We start from the raw sequence: 23,794 nt of genomic DNA on the forward strand, positions 1-23,794 counted from the left end.
CCCCAACCACTCCATATTCCAGACCTCTGCCCTTCCCTAATAACCTCCCTCTCCAACATCACTAAAGGAGTGCTTACTAGCCTCTTCTCCAAATCGCACCTCACCACCTGTGCACTTGACCCCATCCCCTCCCACCTGCTCCCCAACCTCACTAACATGCTCATTCCAGCGCTAACCCCTCTCTTCAACCTATCGCTATCTTCTGGTACCTTCCCCTCGGCCTTCAAATATGCCACCATCACACCCATCCTCAAAAAAACCAACCTTGACCCAACTACTATGCCCAGCTATCGCCCCATATCACTGTTCCCGTTTGCTTCAAAACTCCATGAGCAGCACGTCCATGCTCAAATTTCCTCCCACCTCTCATCTAACTTTCTCCTTGACAACCTCCAATCTGGCTTCCGCCCCCACCACTCCACCGAAACTGCTCTGACCAAAATTACTAATGACTTAGTCACAGCCAAAGCTATCAGACAGTTCTCCATCCTCCTCCTTCTCAACCTGTCCTTTGCCTTCCACACAGTCGACCACTGCCTACTGCTACAGATTCTTTCTTCCCTTGGTATCAAAGACCTTGCCTTGTCCTGGATTGCCTACCTTTCCAACCGCACATTTAGGGTTTCCCACACCCACACCACCTCCTGATCCTGCCCTCTCTCTGTTGGATTCCCTCAAGGCTCTGTCCTAGGGCCCCTACTTTTTTCCATCTATACTCTTGGCCTAGGACAACTCAAACTCCCACGGCTTCCAGTACCACCTGTATGCGGACAACACTCAGATCTACCTCTCTGGCCCAGATGTCACCTCTCTGCTGTCCAGAATCCCGAAGTGTCTGTCAGCCACATCCTCCTTCTTCACCTCTCGCTCCCTAAAACTCAAAGTAGACCAAACCGAACTCATCATCTTCGATCCTCTCAAGACCTCCTCCTCTCCTCCACACTTCTTCATTCTTCACACAGCCGCCTCCAAGATTTCTCCCGAATATCCCCCATCCTCTGGAATTCCATGCCTCAACACATCCGATTATCCACCACCCTCGGATCCTTCACACAGAACCTGAAAACCCATCTTTTCAGGAAAGCCTACAGCTTGTAATAACCATTCTGCCGCCTCACCAACCGCCGGAGCCGCCGCCTCGCCCCAACCTTCTGTCTCTTCCCCACTATCCCATAGAATGTAAGTCCACAAGGACAAAGGACAGGGTCCTCGCCCCTCTGTACCAGTCCGTCACTGTAAATTTGTTTACTGTAAGTGATATCTGTAACTCTGTATATAACCCCTGCTCATGTACAGCACCATGGAACTAATGGTGCTATATAAATAAATAATAATAATAAGACCCGCCGTATACTGGTAACATCCCACAAAACCCGCCATATACAGAGAACATCGCACAAGACCCGCTGTATACAGGGAAAACGCAGCACAAGACCCGCTATATACCAGGAACACTGCACAAGACCCGCCGTATACCGGGAACATTCCACAAGACCCGCCGTATACCGGGAACATTCCACAAGACCCGCTCTATACCGGGAACATTCCACAAGACCCGCCATATACCGGGAACATTCCACAAGACCCGCCGTATACCGGGAACATTCCACAAGACCCGACGTATACCGGGAACATTCCACAAGACCCGCTCTATACCGGGAACATTCCACAAGACCCGCCGTATACCGGGAACATTCCACAAGACCCGCTGTATACCGGGAACATTCCACAAGACCCGCTCTATACCGGGAACATTCCACAAGACCCGCTCTATACGGGGAACATTCCACAAGACCCGCTCTATACCGGGAACATTCCACAAGACCCGCTCTATACGGGGAACATTCCACAAGACCCGCCGTATACCGGGAACATTCCACAAGACCCGCTCTATACGGGGAACATTCCACAAGACCCGCCGTATACCGGGAACATTCCACAAGACCCGCTCTATACCGGGAACATTCCACAAGACCCGCTCTATACCGGGAACATTCCACAAGACCCGCCGTATACCGGGAACATTCCACAAGACCCGCTCTATACGGGGAACATTCCACAAGATCCGCTCTATACGGGGAACATTCCACAAGACCCGCTCTATACGGGGAACATTCCACAAGACCCGCCGTATACCGGGAACATTCCACAAGACCCGCTCTATACGGGGAACATTCCACAAGACCCGCCGTATACCGGGAACATTCCACAAGACCCGCCGTATACCGGGAACATTCCACAAGACCCGCTCTATACCGGGAACATTCCACAAGACCCGCCGTATACCGGGAACATTCCACAAGACCCGCTGTATACCGGGAACATTCCACAAGACCCGCTCTATACCGGGAACATTCCACAAGACCCGCCGTATACCGGGAACATTCCACAAGACCCGCTCTATACCGGGAACATTCCACAAGACCCGCCGTATACCGGGAACATTCCACAAGACCCGCTGTATACCGGGAACATTCCACAAGACCCGCCGTATACCGGGAACATTCCACAAGACCCGCTCTATACGGGGAACATTCCACAAGACCCGCTCTATACGGGGAACATTCCACAAGATCCGCTCTATACCGGGAACATTCCACAAGATCCGCTCTATACCGGGAACATTCCACAAGACCCGCTCTATACGGGGAACATTCCACAAGACCCGCCGTATACCGGGAACATTCCACAAGACCCGCTCTATACGGGGAACATTCCACAAGACCCGCCGTATACCGGGAACATTCCACAAGACCCGCCGTATACCGGGAACATTCCACAAGACCCGCTCTATACCGGGAACATTCCACAAGACCCGCTGTATACCGGGAACATTCCACAAGACCCGCTCTATACCGGGAACATTCCACAAGACCCGCTCTATACCGGGAACATTCCACAAGACCCGCTCTATACGGGGAACATTCCACAAGACCCGCTCTATACGGGGAACATTCCACAAGACCCGCCGTATACCGGGAACATTCCACAAGACCCGCTCTATACCGGGAACATTCCACAAGACCCGCTCTATACGGGGAACATTCCACAAGACCCGCTCTATACGGGGAACATTCCACAAGACCTGCCGTATACCGGGAACATTCCACAAGACCCGCTCTATACGGGGAACATTCCACAAGACCCGCTCTATACCGGGAACATTCCACAAGATCCGCTCTATACCGGGAACATTCCACAAGATCCGCTCTATACCGGGAACATTCCACAAGACCCGCTCTATACGGGGAACATTCCACAAGACCCGCTCTATACCGGGAACATTCCACAAGATCCGCTCTATACCGGGAACATTCCACAAGATCCGCTCTATACCGGGAACATTCCACAAGACCCGCTGTATACCGGGAACATTCCACAAGACCCGCTCTATACCGGGAACATTCCACAAGACCCGCTGTATACCGGGAACATTCCACAAGACCCGCTCTATACCGGGAACATTCCACAAGACCAGCTCTATACCGGGAACATTCCACAAGACCCGCTCTATACCGGGAACATTCCACAAGACCCGCTCTATACCGGGAACATTCCACAAGACCCGCCGTATACCGTGTGTAGACACCCGTTGCACAGACCTTACGCCTGCTCAAATTTTCTGCTTCCAGCACAACACGACTCTGCCGCTCATTAACCCCATTTGCGCCATCGTGGCAAGCGGCATTGATGGTGGGTGACCATTGAGCTCCTGTACTGCGATCCTCACCATTGTAAGCCATGGTCAACCGTTCTAGGGCAGTCCAGGAGCACAGCAGGTGGCACAGAGAGCGGCAGGAGGATAAAGTAAGGGGGACGTTGTGTAGATTCAAAGCTCTGACACTTCGGTAGTGGATGACTCCCAATAATGGAGACGCCCCGACACCCGCCTTCTCCTCTTTAGGTGTCGTCTCAGGGGTGCTCCCCTCCCCCCGGCTGGAGACACTAAAGATGAAATCATACAAGTCACTGTGATCAGAGGCATGGCCCCCCGCAGGGTCCTTGGTCGCTGGATCCAGTCCTGTCTGTGAGGTAGATGATGATGTCCTGTCTGGGGGCCTGTGGTGGGCTGTTCCCTTCCTGGACAGGGGGCTTCCTGCAGACTGTTTCACAGGTGGCACAATGCTCTGCTCAGAGGGGCTGAAAACATTCTGGCTGATATTAAGGGGCTGCAAACTTAACAAGGCACTTAGGCCGCTACTATCCGTGCTGCTCGGGGGAACGCAGCTTCTGCGGTCTCCTCCAGACTCAGTGTCGTGGGTGGTCTGGCAGCAGAGGCTACAGGGGGATTCAGGGTCAGGCTCCCAATACCCGGCGCTGATAGTCAGTATCAGAGCCAGCAGCTGGTTGTCAGGACAGGGCCAGGACAGCACCGACACCTTGGTCACCCGCCCGTGGTGGATGAGATGGTGCAGGAGCAGGCGCAGGGACTTCTGCGTGCCGGGGTCAGAGGAGCGCAGGTGCAGGAACTTCAGGGTCTCCACAGACTGGGTGAGGCACTCCACAACGGCTTGGGGCAACTCCGTCACCCCCTGCTGCTTGTTACAGATGGTCAGCTCCGAGACATGGCGCGAGCTGTGCATAAGTGGGGAGAATCGGTGGTCGATCAGGCGGTGGTCAGACGACACATCCAGAATCCCGCGCAAAACATTGTGGAAGAACGACTCCAGGAACTTCTTCCTCCAGCACGTCACCGTCTGCAAGAAAAGATGGAGGAAAGTGTCAGCGGCCACTAATAATAACCACACTGTGATGGAGAAGGAGAGGGCAGGCCGCCACCCCCGACCGAGGAGGAGGAAGAGGAAAGGGCAGGCCGCCACCCCCGACCGAGGAGGAGGAGGAAGAGGAAAGGGCAGGCCGCCACCCCCGACCGAGGAGGAGGAGGAAGAGGAAAGGGCAGGCCGCCACCCCCGACCGAGGAGGAGGAGGAAGAGGAAAGGGCAGGCCGCCACCCCCGACCGAGGAGGAGGAGGAAGAGGAAAGGGCAGGCCGCCACCCCCAACCGAGGGAAGAGGAAAGGGCAGGCCGCCACCCCCGACCGAGGAGGAGGAGGAAGAGGAAAGGGCAGGCCGCCACCCCCGACCGAGGAGGAGGAGGAAGAGGAAAGGGCAGGCCGCCACCCCCGACCGAGGAGGAGGAGGAAGAGGAAAGGGCAGGCCGCCACCCCCGACCGAGGAGGAGGAGGAAGAGGAAAGGACAGGCCGCCACCCCCGACCGAGGAGGAAGAGGAAAGGGCAGGCCGCCACCCCCGACCGAGGAGGAGGAAGAGGAAAGGGCAGGCCGCCACCCCCGACCGAGGAGGAGGAAGAGGAAAGGGCAGGCCGCCACCCCCGACCGAGGAGGAGGAAGAGGAAAGGGCAGGCCGCCACCCCCGACCGAGGAGGAGGAAGAGGAAAGGGCAGGCCGCCACCCCCGACCGAGGAGGAGGAAGAGGAAAGGGCAGGCCGCCACCCCCGACCGAGGAGGAGGAAGAGGAAAGGGCAGGCCGCCACCCCCGACCGAGGAGGAGGAAGAGGAAAGGGCAGGCCGCCACCCCCGACCGAGGAGGAGGAAGAGGAAAGGGCAGGCCGCCACCCCCGACCGAGGAGGAGGAAGAGGAAAGGGCAGGCCACCACCCCCGACCGAGGAGGAGGAAGAGGAAAGGGCAGGCCGTCACCCCCGACCGAGGAGGAGGAGGAAGAGGAAAGGGCAGGCCGCCACCCCCGACCGAGGAGGAGGAGGAAGGGGCAGGCCGCCCGCCACCCCCAACCGAGGAGGAAGAGGAAAGGGCAGGCCGCCACCCCCGACCGAGGAGGAGGAAGAGGAAAGGGCAGGTCGCCACCCCCGACCGAGGAGGAGGAAGAGGAAAGGGCAGGCCGCCACCCCCGACCGAGGAGGAGGAAGAGGAAAGGGCAGGCCGCCACCCCCGACCGAGGAGGAGGAAGAGGAAAGGGCAGGCCGCCACCCCCGACCGAGGAGGAGGAAGAGGAAAGGGCAGGCCGCCACCCCCGACCGAGGAGGAGGAAGAGGAAAGAGCAGGCCGCCACCCCCAACCGAGGAGGAAGAGGAAAGGGCAGGCCGCCACCCCCGACCGAGGAGGAGGAGGAAAGGGCAGGCCGCAACCCCCGACCGAGAAGGAAGAGGAAAGGGCAGGCCGCCACCCCCGACCGAGGAGGAGGAAGAGGAAAGGGCAGGCCGCCACCCCCGACCGAGGAGGAGGAGGAAAGGGCAGGCCGCCACCCCCCACCGAGGAGGAGGAGGAAGAGGAAAGGGCAGGCCGCCACCCCCGACCGAGGAGGAGGAGGAAGAGGAAAGGGCAGGCCGCCACCCCCGACCGAGGAGGAGGAGGAAGAGGAAAGGGCAGGCCGCCACCCCACTGACCGAGGGGGGTGAGGAAGAGGAAAGGGCAGGCCGCCACCCCGACCGAGGAGGAGGAAGAGGAAAGGGCAGGCCGCCACCCCCGACCGAGGAGGAAAGGGCAGGCGGCCACCCCTAATCGGAGGAGGCGGAGGAGAGGGCAGGCTGCTACCCATGACCGAGGAGAGGGCAGTTCCCCAACCCCGAACGGGAAGAGGAGGAGAGGGCAAGCTCCCAGCCCTCATCCCCCGACCGAGGAGATGGAGGGGTCGCCCTCGGAGGAGGTGGAGGAGAGTGCATGTTCGCCCCCCGATCAAGAAGTGGCCAGGTCACCCCTGACCAAGGAAAGGATAGCCTCTCCCAAAAACTAAGAGGGGGACAGGAACCCCAGGAAAAAAAAATGAGAACATACACCCCTACACCCACGAACAAGGGGAGGACAGGCCACATTTCCCACCACCCCAACCAAGGAGAAGACAGGCCAACCCAGTCCGTGCAGATACTGAATAAACCTCGGATAAAACCCAGTCCCAAAATATGAACTCACCCCGAATCTGGAGGGTTTACTCTTCATTATGTCATTCCACAACTTGCACCAGATGGATTGTGTGGAAAGACCTGGAGGAGGAGAACACGGCATCAGACAGGTCCCCTGTACGCAGGGGCTTCAACGGGGCAGCACTCACCCTTCTGCACAGCCGTCTGCTCTATCCTCTCCAGATAATAGATGTTCATCAGTGGGAGGAGACCCTGGAGGATCACAGCGGGGAGGCCTGAAAATACACGACCCCCGCAATCAGTCACAGGATCACACACCCCGAGTCACAGGATCACACACCCCGAGTCACAGGATCACACACCCCGAGTCACAGGATCACAGCGATCACAAACATCCGAGCCACAGGATCACACACCCCAAGTCACAGGATTACAGTAATTACACACCTCGAGTCACAGGATCACACACCCCAAGTCACAGGATCACAAACATCCGAGCCACAGGATCACACACCCCAAGTCACAGGATTACAGTAATTTCACACCTCGAGTCACAGGATCACAGGATCACACACCCCGAGTCACAGGATCACACACCCCGAGTCACAGGATCACACACCCCGAGTCACAGGATCACACACCCCGAGTCACAGGATCACACACCCCGAGTCAAAGGATTACAGTAATTACACACCTCGAGTCACAGGATCACACACCCCGAGTCACAGGATCACACACCCCGAGTCACAGGATCACAGCGATCACAAACATCCGAGCCACAGGATCACACACCCCAAGTCACAGGATTACAGTAATTACACACCTCGAGTCACAGGATCACAGCTATCACACACCCAGAGTCACAGGATCCGAGCGATCACACACCCCGAGTCACAGGATCCGAGCGATCACACACGCCGAGTCACAGGATCCGAGCGATCAAACACCCCGAGTCACAGGAGCCGAGCGATCACACACCCCGAGTCACAGGATCACAGCGATCAAACACCCCGAGTCACAGGATCCGAGCGATCACACACCCCGAGTCACAGGATCACAGCGATCAAACACCCCGAGTCACAGGATCACAGCAATCAAACACCCTGAGTCACCGGATCCGAACGATCACACACCCCGAGTCACAGGATCCAAGCGATCACACACCCCGAGTCACAGGATCACAGCGATCACACACCCAGAGTCACAGGATCACAGCGATCAAACACCCCGAGTCACAGGATCACAGCGATCAAACACCCCGAGTCACCGGATCCGAGCGATCACACACCCCGAGTCACAGGATCCGAGCGATCACACACCCCGAGTCACAGGATCACAGCGATCAAACACCCCGAGTCACCGGATCCGAGCGATCACACACGCCGAGTCACAGGATCCGAGCGATCACACACGCCGAGTCACAGGATCCGAGCGATCACACACCCCAAGTCACAGGATCACAGCGATCATAGACCCCGAGTCACAGGATCACAGCTATCACACACCCCGAGTCACAGGATCCGAGCGATCACACACCCCAAGTCACAGGATCACAGCGATCACACACCCCGAGTCACAGGATCACAGCTATCACACACCCAGAGTCACAGGATCCGAGCGATCACACACCCCAAGTCACAGGAACACAGCGATCACACACCCCGAGTAACAGGATCACAGCGATCACACCCCCCGAGTAACAGGATCACAGCGATCACACACCCCGAGTCACAGGATCCGAGCGATCATACACCCCGAGTCACAGGATCACAGCGATCAAACACCCCGAGTCACAGGAACACAGCGATCACACACCCCGAGTAACAGGATCACAGCGATCACACACCCCGAGTCACAGGATCACAGCTATCAAACACCCCGAGTCACAGGAACACAGCGATCACACACCCCGAGTAACAGGATCACAGCGATCACACACCCCGAGTCACAGGATCACAGCGATCAAACACCCCGAGTCACAGGATCACAGCGATCACACACCCCGAGTAACAGGATCACAGCGATCACACACCCCGAGTCACAGGATCACAGCTATCACACACCCCGAGTCACCGGATCACAGCGATCAAACACCCCGAGTCACAGGAACACAGCGATCACACACCCCGAGTCACAGGATCACAGCGATCAAACACCCCGAGTCACAGGATCACAGCTATCACACACCCCGAGTCACAGGATCACAGCGATCACACACCCCGAGTAACAGGATCACAGCGATCACACACCCCGAGTCACAGGATCACAGCTATCACACACCCCGAGTCACCGGATCACAGCGATCAAACACCCCGAGTCACAGGATCACAGCGATCACACAGGCCGAGTCACAGGATCACAGCGATCACACACCCCGAGTCACAGGATCACAGCGATCAAACACCCCGAGTCACCGGATCCGAGCGATCACACACCCCGAGTCACAGGATCCGAGCGATCACACACCCCGAGTCACAGGATCACAGCGATCACACACCCCGAGTCACAGGATCACAGCGATCACACACCCCAAGTCACAGGATCACAGCGATCATACACCCAGAGTCACAGGAACACAGCGATCACACACCCCGAGTCACAGGATCCGAGCGATCACACACCCAGAGTCACAGGATCCGAGCGATCACACACCCCGAGTCACAGGATCCGAGCGATCACACACCCAGAGTCACAGGATCCGAGCGATCATACACCCAGAGTCACAGGAACACAGCGATCACACACCCCGAGTCACAGGATCCGAGCGATCACACACCCAGAGTCACAGGATCCGAGCGATCACACACCCCGAGTCACAGGATCCGAGCTATCACACACCCAGAGTCACAGGAACACAGCGATCATACACCCAGAGTCACAGGATCACAGCGATCACACACCCCGAGTCACCGGATCACAGCGATCAAACACCCCGAGTCACCGGATCACAGCGATCAAACACCCAGAGTCACAGGATCACAGCGATCACACACCCCGAGTCACCGGATCACAGCGATCAAACACCCCGAGTCACCGGATCACAGCGATCAAACACCCAGAGTCACAGGATCCGAGCGATCATACACCCAGAGTCACAGGAACACAGCGATCAAACACCCCGAGTCACCGGATCACAGCTATCACACACCCCGAGTCACCGGATCACAGCGATCAAACACCCAGAGTCACAGGATCACAGCGATCACACACCCCGAGTCACAGGATCACAGCGATCACACAGGCCGAGTCACAGGATCACAGCGATCACACCCCCCGAGTCACAGGATCACAGCTATCACACACCCAGAGTCACAGGATCACAGCGATCACACACCCCGAGTCACAGGATCACAGCTATCACACAGGCCGAGTCACAGGATCACAGCGATCACACACCCAGAGTCACAGGATCACAGCGATCACACACCCCGAGTCACAGGATCACAGCTATCACACCCCCCGAGTCACAGGATCACAGCGATCACACACCCAGAGTCACAGGATCACAGCGATCAAACACCCCGAGTCACCGGATCCGAGCGATCACACACCCCGAGTCACAGGATCCGAGCGATCACACACCCAGAGTCACAGGATCACAGCGATCACACACCCAGAGTCACAGGATCCGAGCGATCACACACCCCGAGTCACAGGATCACAGCGATCACACACCCCGAGTCACAGGATCACAGCGATCAAACACCCCGAGTCACCGGATCCGAGCGATCACACACCCAGAGTCACAGGAACACAGCGATCACACACCCAGAGTCACAGGATCCGAGCGATCACACACCCAGAGTCACAGGATCACAGCGATCATACACCCAGAGTCACAGGATCCGAGCGATCACACACCCCGAGTAACAGGATCACAGCGATCATACACCCAGAGTCACCGGATCCGAGCGATCACACACCCCGAGTCACAGGATCCGAGCGATCACACACCCCGAGTAACAGGATCACAGCGATCAAACACCCCGAGTCACCGGATCCGAGCGATCACACACCCCGAGTCACAGGATCCGAGCGATCACACACGCCGAGTCACAGGATCACAGCGATCATACACCCAGAGTCCCAGGAACACAGCGATCACACACCCCGAGTCACAGGATCACAGCGATCACACACCCAGAGTCACAGGATCCGAGCGATCACACACCCAGAGTCACAGGAACACAGCGATCACACACCCAGAGTCACAGGATCACAGCGATCACACATGCCGAGTCACAGGAACACAGCGATCAAACACCCAGAGTCACAGGATCACAGCGATCACACACCCCGAGTCACCGGATCACAGCGATCAAACACCCCGAGTCACCGGATCACAGCGATCAAACACCCAGAGTCACAGGATCCGAGCGATCATACACCCAGAGTCACAGGAACACAGCGATCAAACACCCCGAGTCACCGGATCACAGCTATCACACACCCCGAGTCACCGGATCACAGCGATCAAACACCCAGAGTCACAGGATCACAGCGATCACACACCCCGAGTCACAGGATCACAGCTATCACACAGGCCGAGTCACAGGATCACAGCGATCACACATGCCGAGTCACAGGAACACAGCGATCAAACACCCAGAGTCACAGGATCACAGCGATCACACACCCCGAGTCACCGGATCACAGCGATCAAACACCCCGAGTCACCGGATCACAGCGATCAAACACCCAGAGTCACAGGATCCGAGCGATCATACACCCAGAGTCACAGGAACACAGCGATCAAACACCCCGAGTCACCGGATCACAGCTATCACACACCCCGAGTCACCGGATCACAGCGATCAAACACCCAGAGTCACAGGATCACAGCGATCACACACCCCGAGTCACAGGATCACAGCTATCACACAGGCCGAGTCACAGGATCACAGCGATCACACCCCCCGAGTCACAGGATCACAGCGATCACACACCCAGAGTCACAGGATCACAGCGATCAAACACCCCGAGTCACCGGATCCGAGCGATCACACACCCCGAGTCACAGGATCCGAGCGATCACACACCCAGAGTCACAGGAACACAGCGATCACACACCCAGAGTCACAGGATCCGAGCGATCACACACCCCGAGTCACAGGATCACAGCGATCACACACCCCGAGTCACAGGATCACAGCGATCAAACACCCCGAGTCACCGGATCCGAGCGATCACACACCCCGAGTCACAGGATCCGAGCGATCACACACCCAGAGTCACAGGAACACAGCGATCACACACCCAGAGTCACAGGATCCGAGCGATCACACACCCAGAGTCACAGGATCACAGCGATCATACACCCAGAGTCACAGGAACACAGCGATCACACACCCAGAGTCACAGGATCCGAGCGATCACACACCCCGAGTCACAGGATCCGAGCGATCACACACCCCGAGTAACAGGATCACAGCGATCAAACACCCCGAGTCACCGGATCCGAGCGATCACACACCCCGAGTCACAGGATCCGAGCGATCACACACGCCGAGTCACAGGATCACAGCGATCATACACCCAGAGTCACAGGAACACAGCGATCACACACCTCGAGTCCCAGGAACACAGCGATCACACACCCCGAGTCACAGGATCACAGCGATCACACACCCAGAGTCACAGGATCCGAGCGATCACACACCCCGAGTCACAGGAACACAGCGATCACACACCCCGAGTAACAGGATCACAGCGATCACACACCCCGAGTCACAGGATCACAGCTATCACACACCCAGAGTCACAGGATCCGAGCGATCACACACCCCAAGTCACAGGAACACAGCGATCACACACCCCGAGTAACAGGATCACAGCGATCACACCCCCCGAGTAACAGGATCACAGCGATCACACACCCCGAGTCACAGGATCCGAGCGATCATACACCCCGAGTCACAGGATCACAGCGATCAAACACCCCGAGTCACAGGAACACAGCGATCACACACCCCGAGTAACAGGATCACAGCGATCACACACCCCGAGTCACAGGATCACAGCTATCAAACACCCCGAGTCACAGGAACACAGCGATCACACACCCCGAGTAACAGGATCACAGCGATTACACACCCCGAGTCACAGGATCACAGCGATCAAACACCCCGAGTCACAGGATCACAGCGATCACACACCCCGAGTAACAGGATCACAGCGATCACACACCCCGAGTCACAGGATCACAGCTATCACACACCCCGAGTCACCGGATCACAGCGATCAAACACCCCGAGTCACAGGAACACAGCGATCACACACCCCGAGTCACAGGATCACAGCGATCAAACACCCCGAGTCACAGGATCACAGCTATCACACACCCCGAGTCACAGGATCACAGCGATCACACACCCCGAGTAACAGGATCACAGCGATCACACACCCCGAGTCACAGGATCACAGCTATCACACACCCCGAGTCACCGGATCACAGCGATCAAACACCCCGAGTCACAGGATCACAGCGATCACACAGGCCGAGTCACAGGATCACAGCGATCACACACCCCGAGTCACAGGATCACAGCGATCAAACACCCCGAGTCACCGGATCCGAGCGATCACACACCCCGAGTCACAGGATCCGAGCGATCACACACCCCGAGTCACAGGATCACAGCGATCACACACCCCGAGTCACAGGATCACAGCGATCACACACCCCAAGTCACAGGATCACAGCGATCATACACCCAGAGTCACAGGAACACAGCGTTCACACACCCCGAGTCACAGGATCCGAGCGATCACACACCCAGAGTCACAGGATCCGAGCGATCACACACCCCGAGTCACAGGATCCGAGCGATCACACACCCAGAGTCACAGGATCCGAGCGATCATACACCCAGAGTCACAGGAACACAGCGATCACACACCCCGAGTCACAGGATCCGAGCGATCACACACCCAGAGTCACAGGATCCGAGCGATCACACACCCCGAGTCACAGGATCCGAGCTATCACACACCCAGAGTCACAGGAACACAGCGATCATACACCCAGAGTCACAGGATCACAGCGATCACACACCCCGAGTCACCGGATCACAGCGATCAAACACCCCGAGTCACCGGATCACAGCGATCAAACACCCCGAGTCACCGGATCACAGCGATCAAACACCCAGAGTCACAGGATCACAGCGATCATACACCCAGAGTCACAGGATCACAGCGATCACACACCCCGAGTCACAGGATCACAGCGATCACACACCCCGAGTCACCGGATCACAGCGATCAAACACCCCGAGTCACCGGATCACAGCGATCAAACACCCAGAGTCACAGGATCCGAGCGATCATACACCCAGAGTCACAGGAACACAGCGATCAAACACCCCGAGTCACCGGATCACAGCTATCACACACCCCGAGTCACCGGATCACAGCGATCAAACACCCAGAGTCACAGGATCACAGCGATCACACACCCCGAGTCACAGGATCACAGCGATCACACAGGCCGAGTCACAGGATCACAGCGATCACACCCCCCGAGTCACAGGATCACAGCTATCACACACCCAGAGTCACAGGATCACAGCGATCACACACCCCGAGTCACAGGATCACAGCTATCACACAGGCCGAGTCACAGGATCACAGCGATCACACCCCCCGAGTCACAGGATCACAGCGATCACACACCCAGAGTCACAGGATCACAGCGATCAAACACCCCGAGTCACCGGATCCGAGCGATCACACACCCCGAGTCACAGGATCCGAGCGATCACACACCCAGAGTCACAGGATCACAGCGATCACACACCCAGAGTCACAGGATCCGAGCGATCACACACCCCGAGTCACAGGATCACAGCGATCACACACCCCGAGTCACAGGATCACAGCGATCAAACACCCCGAGTCACCGGATCCGAGCGATCACACACCCCGAGTCACAGGATCCGAGCGATCACACACCCAGAGTCACAGGAACACAGCGATCACACACCCAGAGTCACAGGATCCGAGCGATCACACACCCAGAGTCACAGGATCACAGCGATCATACACCCAGAGTCACAGGAACACAGCGATCACACACCCAGAGTCACAGGATCCGAGCGATCACACACCCCGAGTAACAGGATCACAGCGATCATACACCCAGAGTCACCGGATCCGAGCGATCACACACCCCGAGTCACAGGATCCGAGCGATCACACACCCCGAGTAACAGGATCACAGCGATCAAACACCCCGAGTCACCGGATCCGAGCGATCACACACCCCGAGTCACAGGATCCGAGCGATCACACACGCCGAGTCACAGGATCACAGCGATCATACACCCAGAGTCCCAGGAACACAGCGATCACACACCCCGAGTCACAGGATCACAGCGATCACACACCCAGAGTCACAGGATCCGAGCGATCACACACCCAGAGTCACAGGATCCGAGCGATCACACACCCAGAGTCACAGGAACACAGCGATCACACACCCAGAGTCACAGGATCACAGCGATCACACATGCCGAGTCACAGGAACACAGCGATCAAACACCCAGAGTCACAGGATCACAGCGATCACACACCCCGAGTCACCGGATCACAGCGATCAAACACCCCGAGTCACCGGATCACAGCGATCAAACACCCAGAGTCACAGGATCCGAGCGATCATACACCCAGAGTCACAGGAACACAGCGATCAAACACCCCGAGTCACCGGATCACAGCTATCACACACCCCGAGTCACCGGATCACAGCGATCAAACACCCAGAGTCACAGGATCACAGCGATCACACACCCCGAGTCACAGGATCACAGCTATCACACAGGCCGAGTCACAGGATCACAGCGATCACACCCCCCGAGTCACAGGATCACAGCGATCACACACCCAGAGTCACAGGATCACAGCGATCAAACACCCCGAGTCACCGGATCCGAGCGATCACACACCCCGAGTCACAGGATCCGAGCGATCACACACCCAGAGTCACAGGAACACAGCGATCACACACCCAGAGTCACAGGATCCGAGCGATCACACACCCCGAGTCACAGGATCACAGCGATCACACACCCCGAGTCACAGGATCACAGCGATCAAACACCCCGAGTCACCGGATCCGAGCGATTACACACCCCGAGTCACAGGATCCGAGCGATCACACACCCCGAGTCACCGGATCACAGCGATCACACACCCCGAGTCACAGGAACACAGCGATCACACACCCAGAGTCACAGGATCCGAGCGATCACACACCCAGAGTCACAGGATCACAGCGATCATACACCCAGAGTCACAGGAACACAGCGATCACACACCCAGAGTCACAGGATCCGAGCGATCACACACCCCGAGTAACAGGATCACAGCGATCATACACCCAGAGTCACCGGATCCGAGCGATCACACACCCCGAGTCACAGGATCCGAGCGATCACACACCCCGAGTCACAGGATCCGAGCGATCACACACCCCGAGTAACAGGATCACAGCGATCAAACACCCCGAGTCACCGGATCCGAGCGATCACACACCCCGAGTCACAGGATCCGAGCGATCACACACGCCGAGTCACAGGATCACAGCGATCATACACCCAGAGTCCCAGGAACACAGCGATCACACACCCCGAGTCACAGGATCACAGCGATCACACACCCAGAGTCACAGGATCCGAGCGATCACACACCCAGAGTCACAGGATCCGAGCGATCACACACCCAGAGTCACAGGAACACAGCGATCACACATGCCGAGTCACAGGAACACAGCGATCAAACACCCCGAGTCACAGGATCCGAGCGATCACACACCCCGAGTCACAGGATCCGAGCGATCACACACACCAGAGCCATAGGGTCAGAACAATCGCGTACCCAGTCACAGGATCACAGAAACCACGTATCACAGGTGCACACACCCTGAGTCACAGGATCACACACCCAGTCATAGGCCCCCTCAGTCAAAGGATCTCCGGCCCTATCCTGCTCAGTCACAGGATCCCCGCCCCTTCTCCCGCTCAGTCACAGGATCCCCGCCCCTTCAGTCACAGTATTCCCGCCCCTTCTCCCCTCAGTCACAGGATCCCCGCCCTCCCCCCCTCAGTTACAGGATTCCCGCCCCTTCTCCCCTCAGTCACAGGATCTCTGCCACATCCCCCCTCAGTCACAGGATCTCCGCCCCCTCCACCCTGAGTTACACAATATCGGCCACCTCCACCCTCAGTCACAGGATCCTCGTCCCCTCAATCACAGGATCCCCACCTCCTCCCCCCCTCAGTCACAGTGTCACGATAATGTGAATATGCCATGTTTTGAGTATTTACCTAACAGTTTAATTAATGGCTTTTCGGACACACGCTGTGGGCCTATCCGACCCCCCTCTTCCTACTCTGCCTGTGTGTGTGAATTCTAAGCCACTCTTTCCTCCCTCCTACCACAAGAATTTTTATGGTTCTCTGCTGCAGGCAGACCAGTCTTGCCAAAACTACTCATTCCCCCTCCCACATGGTACTAGTTGAAACTGGTGAAGCAACCTTGAGATTCTTTGTTCTATTGAAGTGATATATATATTGGCACCGATCGGGGCTAGAGATATAAGAATTACATATTCCGGATGTCCATCGATAGATCTATCACTCACTGAAACCACTAACAGCTAAACGCGATGAGTGCAAAGCGTGGATTTCTCCTTAACCCCTTCCCGCCGCGGCCCTTTTCCATTTTTGCGTTCTCGTTTTTCGCTCCCCTCCTTCCCAGAGCCATAACTTTTTTATTTTTCCATCAATATGGCCATGTGAGGGCTTATTTTTTGCGGAATAAGTTGTACTTTTGAACAACATAATTGGTTTTAGCATGTCGTGTACAAGAAAACGGGAAAAAAATTCTAAGTGCGGTACAATTGCAAAAAAAAGTGCAATCCCACACTTGTTTTTTGATTGGCTTTTTTGCTCGGTTCACTAAATGCTAAAACCGACCTGCCATTATGATTCTCCAGGTCATTACGAGTTCATAGACACCTAACATGTCTATGTTATTTTTTGTCTAAGTGGTAAAAAAAAAATCCAAACTTTGCTGAAAAAAAAAAAAAAAATTGCGCCATTTTTCGATACCCGTAACGTCTCCATTTTTCGTTATCTGGGGTCGGGTGGGGGCTTATTTTTTGCGTGCCGAGTTAACATTTTTAATGATATCACTTTTGTGCAGATACGTCCTTTTGATCGCCCGTTATTGTATTTTAATACAGTGTCGCGGCGACCAAAAAAAGTAATTCTGGCGTTACTAATTTTTTTTCTCGTTACGCTGTTTAGCGATCAGGTTAATCCTTTATTTCATTGATAGATCGGGCGATTCTGAACGCGGCGATACCAAATATGTGTAGGTTTGATTATTTTTTATTGTTTTATTTTGAATGGGGGGTGGTTTAAACTTTTATTTTTTTCATATTTTTTTTTTTTACTTGTGCCATGCTTCAATAGCCTCCATAGGAAACTAGAAGCAGGCACAACACGATCATCAGATCGCTCCTATGTAGCTGAATTGCAGGGTTGCTATAAACGCCGACCACAGGGGGGCGCTCACAGCAGGCCGGCATCAGTAACCATAGAGGTCTCAAGGACGTCTATGGGTACTCTCCTGATTCATCGTTGACCCCCGATCATGTGATGGGGGTCGGTGATGAGCGCATTTCTGGCCGCACAGCCGGAAGCACCGGTTAAATGCCTCAGTCAGCATTTGACAGCAGCATTTAACAGGTTAATAGCGGCGGGTGAATCGCTATTGCGGGCACATGTCAGCTGTACAAAACAGCTGACATGTCCCGGCTTTGAGGTGGGCTCAGCGCCGGAGCCCACATCAAAGCAGGGGACCCGACCTCTGCAGTAATAGTACGGGGGAGGTCGGGAAGGGGTTAAGCGGTTCATGTAAGTACGCTGTGCTTACACCTAAAAGAATCGCCCCGACATGGTGCACCTCGGGAACCTGGTGTATTTCGTATACGAGATTCATACCGCGAGATATGCGTAAAAATAGTTTTCATATTCTAAGGGGAGGTGTCAGCCTCTAAGTGAGGTCACCACAGGGGGAGTGCCTGGGAATAACTTAGTGAGACAGCATTCTTGCAGTGTCTTGTCTGGGGTCCAGCTCCTATAGAGGGGCGCCATGCATCTGGATATATGCCCACCCTTCCCCCAACACACGGCTAGTCAAGATGATACAATGACATAACGACCTGTAAGTGTTCTTTTCAATTTTAATCCCCTTTTATTTGTCATTGTAATGCACATACGATTTTGTCTCCTTTATAATTTCTTTTTATACTTCTGTAAACACTGCCTACCTTTTTTTTTTTTTGTGGAGTAAAATATAAAATTACTAGCTTGTCTCTCCTTGTTCTAAACAAACTGTTGCGTCCTCTGAAGTGAATTACGCTACAGATTTGGGTCGGCTCCGGACCCGTTAATCCTTGGAAAATCGGAGCTGGTGGCAGCGGATTTGTCCTGTGCGTTTGGGAGGCTTTGTAGCGATGGCGGCGTTGATATTGTTCCCCCAAGTGGGAGTAGTTACTGTATATCGCCCTCGCTGCAGTGTGCCCCATAGCCAGTACATAGCAGGCAGCCTTGCTGGCAACTCTAATTATCCTAGGTGCAGTACCCTGACTGACCTGAGTGTAAGGGGGAGCCAGAGAGCTGCAAGTTCCAAACCAGAACTGGGATATAGATAAATCCCCTCCAGAAAGAACCAGGGGCAACCAAACAACCCCGGTTCATGACAAATTGGTGTGAGTGGTGGGGATGAGAAAGATATCCTCCCTGTGACACACAGGATCCCCATCCCCCATCCTCAGTCACAGGATCCCCTCCCCCTCAGTCACAGGATCCCCTATCCCCTCAGTCACAGGATCCCCTCCCCCCATCAGTCACAGGATCCCCTGCCCCCAGTCACAGGATCCCCTCCCCCATCAGTCACAGGATGCCTTCCCCCCATCAGTCACAGGATCCCCTCCCCCATCAGTCACAGGATCCCCTCCCTTATCAGTCACAGGATCCCCTCCCCCATCAGTAATAGGATCCCCTCCCCCATCAGTCACAGGATCCACTCCCCATCAGTCACAGGATCCCCTCCCCCCTCAGTCACAGGATCCCCTCCCCCCTCAGTCACAGGATCCCCTGCCCCCAGTCACAGGATCCCCTCCCCCATCAGTCACAGGATGCCCTCCCCCCATCAGTCACAGGATCCCCTCCCCCATCAGTAATAGGATCCCCTCCCCCATCAGTCACAGGATCCCCTCCCCCATCAGTCACAGGATCCCCTCCCCATCAGTCACAAGATCCCCTCCCCCCTCAGTCACAAGATCCCCTCCCCCCTCAGTCACAGGATCCCCTCCCCCATCAGTCACAGGATCCCCTATCCCCTCAGTCACAGGATCCCCCTCCCCCATCAGTCACAGGATCCCCCTCCCCCAGTCACAGGATCCCCTCCCCCATCAGTCACAGGATCCCCTCCCCCATCAGTCACAGGATCCCCTCCCCCATCAGTCACAGGATCCCCTCCCCCATCAGTCACAGGATCCCCTCCCCCATCAGTCACAGGATCCCCTCCCCCTTCAGTCACAGGATCCCCTCCCCCTTCAGTAACAGGATCCCCTCCCCCTTCAGTAACAGGATCCCCTCCCCCCTCCGTCACAGGATCCCCTCCCCCCTCCGTCAGAGGATCCCCTCCCCCCTCAGTCAGAGGATCCCCTCCCCCCTCAGTCAGAGGATCCCCTCCCCCTCCGTCACAGGATCCCCTCCGTCACAGGATCCCCTCCGTCACAGGATCCCCTCCGTCACAGGATCCCCTTCCCCCAGTCACAAGATCCCCTCCCCATCAGTCACAGGATCCCCCTCCCCCATCAGTTACAGGATCCCCTCCCCCCATCAGTCACAGGATCCCCTCCCCCCATCAGTCACAGGATCCCCTCCCCCATCAGTCACAGGATCCCCTCCCCCATCAGTCACAGGATCCCCTTCCCCATCAGTCACAGGATCCCCTTCCCCATCAGTCACAGGATCCCCTCCCCCTTCAGTAACAGGATCCCCTCCCCCATCAGTCACAGGATCCCCTCCCCCATCAGTCACAGGATCCCCTCCCCCATCAGTCACAGGATCCCCTCCCCCCTCAGTCACAGGATCCCCTGCCCCCAGTCACAGGATCCACTGCCCCCAGTCACAAGATTTTCTGCCCCCAGTCACGAGATCTCCTGCCCCCAGTCACAAGATCTCCTGCCCCCAGTCACAAGATCTCCTGCCCCCAGTCACAAGATCTCCTGCCCCCAGTCACAAGATCCCCTCCCCCCTCAGTCACAGGATCCCCTCCCCCTCCATCACAGGATCCCCTCCCCCCTCCGTCAGAGGATCCCCTCCCCCCTCAGTCAGAGGATCCCCTCCCCCTCAGTCAGAGGATCCCCTCCCCCCTCAGTCAGAGGATCCCCTCCCCCCTCAGTCAGAGGATCCCCTCCGTCACAGGATCCCCTTCCCCCAGTCACAAGATCCCCTCCCCATCAGTCACAGGATCCCCCTCCCCCATCAGTCACAGGATCCCCTCCCCCAGTCACAGGATCCCCTTCCCCATCAGTCACAGGATCCCCTTCCCCATCAGTCACAGGATCCCCTCCCCCTTGAGTCACAGGATCCCCTCCCCCCAGTCACAGGATCCCCTCCCCCCTCAGTCACAGGATCCCCTGCCCCCAGTCACAGGATCCACTGCCCCCAGTCACAGGATCCACTGCCCCCAGTCACAAGATCTCCTGCCCCCAGTCACAAGATCTCCTGCCCCCAGTCACAAGATCTCCTGCCCCCAGTCACAAGATCCCCTCCCCCCTCAGTCACAGGATCCCCTCCCCCTCCGTCAGAGGATCCCCTCCCCCCTCAGTCAGAGGATCCCCTCCCCCCTCAGTCAGAGGATAATAATCTTTAAATAATAATCTTTATTTTTATATAGCGCTAACATATTCCGCAGCGCTTTACAGTTTGCACACATTATCATCACTGTCCCCGATTGGGCTCACAATCTAGAATTCCTATCAGTATGTCTTTGGAATGTGGGAGGAAACCGGAGTGCCCGGAGGAAACCCACGCAAACACGGAGAGAACATACAAACTCTTTGCAGATGTTGTCCTGGGTGGGTTAGAACCCAGGACCCCAGCGCTGCAAGGCTGTAGTGCTAACCACTGCGATCCCCTCCCCCCTCAGTCAGAGGATCCCCTCCCCCCTCAGTCACAGGATCCCCTCCCCCCTCAGTCACAGGATCCCCTCCGTCACAGGATCCCCTTCCCCCAGTCACAAGATCCCCTCCCCATCAGTCACAGGATCCCCTCCCCCCATCAGTCACAGGATCCCCTCCCCCATCAGTCACAGGATCCCCTCCCCCATCAGTCACAGGATCCCTTTCCCCATCAGTCACAGGATCCCCTTCCCCATCAGTCACAGGATCCCCTCCCCCTTCAGTCACAGGATCCCCTCCTCCCAGTCACAGGATCCCCTCCCCCCTCAGTCACAGGATCCCCTCCCCCCTCAGTCACAGGATCCCCTGCCCCCAGTCACAGGATCCACTGCCCCCAGTCACAAGATCTCCTGCCCCCAGTCACAAGATCTCCTGCCCCAGTCACAAGATCCCCTCCCCCCTCAGTCACAGGACCCCCTCCCCCTCCGTCACAGGATCCCCTCCCCCCTCAGTCAGAGGATCCCCTCCCCCTCAGTCAGAGGATCCCCTCCCCCCTCAGTCAGAGGATCCCCTCCCCCCTCAGTCACAGATTCCCCTCCGTCACAGGATCCCCTTCCCCCAGTCACAAGATCCCCTCCCCATCAGTCACAGGATCCCCTATCCCCTCCGTCACAGGATCCCCTCCCCCCTCAGTCACAGGATCCCCTCCCTCCTCCGTCACAGGATCCCCTCCCCCCTCAGAGGATCCCCTCCCCCCTCAGAGGATCCCCTCCCCCCTCAGTCAGAGGATCCCCTCCCCCTCCGTCAGAGGATCCCCTCCGTCACAGGGTCCCCTCCCCCCTCAGTCACAGGATCCCCTCCCCCCTCAGTCACAGGATCCCCTCCCCCCTCAGTCACAGGATCCCCTCCGTCACAGGGTCCCCTCCGTCACAGGGTCCCCTCCCCCCTCCGTCACAGGATCCCCTATCCCCTCCGTCACAGGATCCCCTATCCCCTCCCCCCTCAGTCACAGGATCCCCTCCCCCCTCAGTCACAGGATCCCCTCCGTCACAGGATCCCCTCCCTCTCAGTCACAGGATCCCCTCCCCCCTCCGTCACAGGATCCCCTCAGTCACAGGATCCCCTCCCCCCTCCGTCACAGGATCCCCTCCCCCCTCAGTCACAGGATCCCCTCCCCCCTCAGTCACAGGATCCCCTCCCCCCTCAGTCACAGGATCCCCTCCGTCACAGGATCCCCTCCCCCCTCAGTCACAGGATCCCCTCCCCTCTCAGTCACAGGATCCCCTCCCCCCTCAGTCACAGGATCCCCTCCCCCCTCAGTCACAGGGTCCCCTCCCCCCTCAGTCACAGGGTCCCCTCCCCCCTCAGTCACAGGGTCCCCTCCCCCCTCAGTCACAGGGTCCCCTCCCCCCTCAGTCACAGGGTCCCCTCCCCCCTCAGTCACAGGGTCCCCTCCCCCCTCAGTCACAGGGTCCCCTCCCCCCTCCGTCACAGGATCCCCTCCCCCCTCCGTCACAGGATCCCATCCCCCCTCCGTCACAGGATCCCCTCCCCCCTCCGTCACAGGATCCCCTCCCCCCTCCGTCACAGGATCCCCTCCCCCCTCCGTCAAAGGATCCCCTCCCCCCTCCGTCACAGGATCCCCTCCCCCCTCCGTCACAGGATCTCCTCCCCCCTCCGTCACAGGGTCCCCTCCGTCACAGGATCCCCTCCCCCCTCAGTCACAGGATCCCCTCCCCCCTCAGTCACAGGATCCCC

General features: G+C 57.0%; 1 protein-coding gene across 2 annotated transcripts in view; it reads right to left on the bottom strand.

Moving 5' to 3' along the window:
• Positions 1–23,794, bottom strand: part of LRRC41 (leucine rich repeat containing 41) — a 62,496-nt gene that overhangs the window by 37,609 nt on the left and 1,093 nt on the right. For both annotated transcript variants that reach the window (XR_011314863.1, XM_069735879.1), the window contains exons 2-4: positions 7,023–7,109; positions 6,884–6,954; positions 3,731–4,697 (exon numbers count right to left, since the gene is read on the bottom strand). Coding sequence is in view for 1 of the 2 variants with exons in the window: in XM_069735879.1 (XP_069591980.1) it covers positions 3,731–4,697; positions 6,884–6,954; positions 7,023–7,109 (1,125 nt within the window). In the remaining variant the exon portion in view is untranslated. The remainder of the gene's footprint in view (positions 1–3,730; positions 4,698–6,883; positions 6,955–7,022; positions 7,110–23,794) is intronic.

Source organism: Ranitomeya imitator, chromosome 8 (assembly GCF_032444005.1).
Source record: "Ranitomeya imitator isolate aRanImi1 chromosome 8, aRanImi1.pri, whole genome shotgun sequence".
Taxonomy (NCBI): Eukaryota; Metazoa; Chordata; class Amphibia; order Anura; family Dendrobatidae; genus Ranitomeya; species Ranitomeya imitator.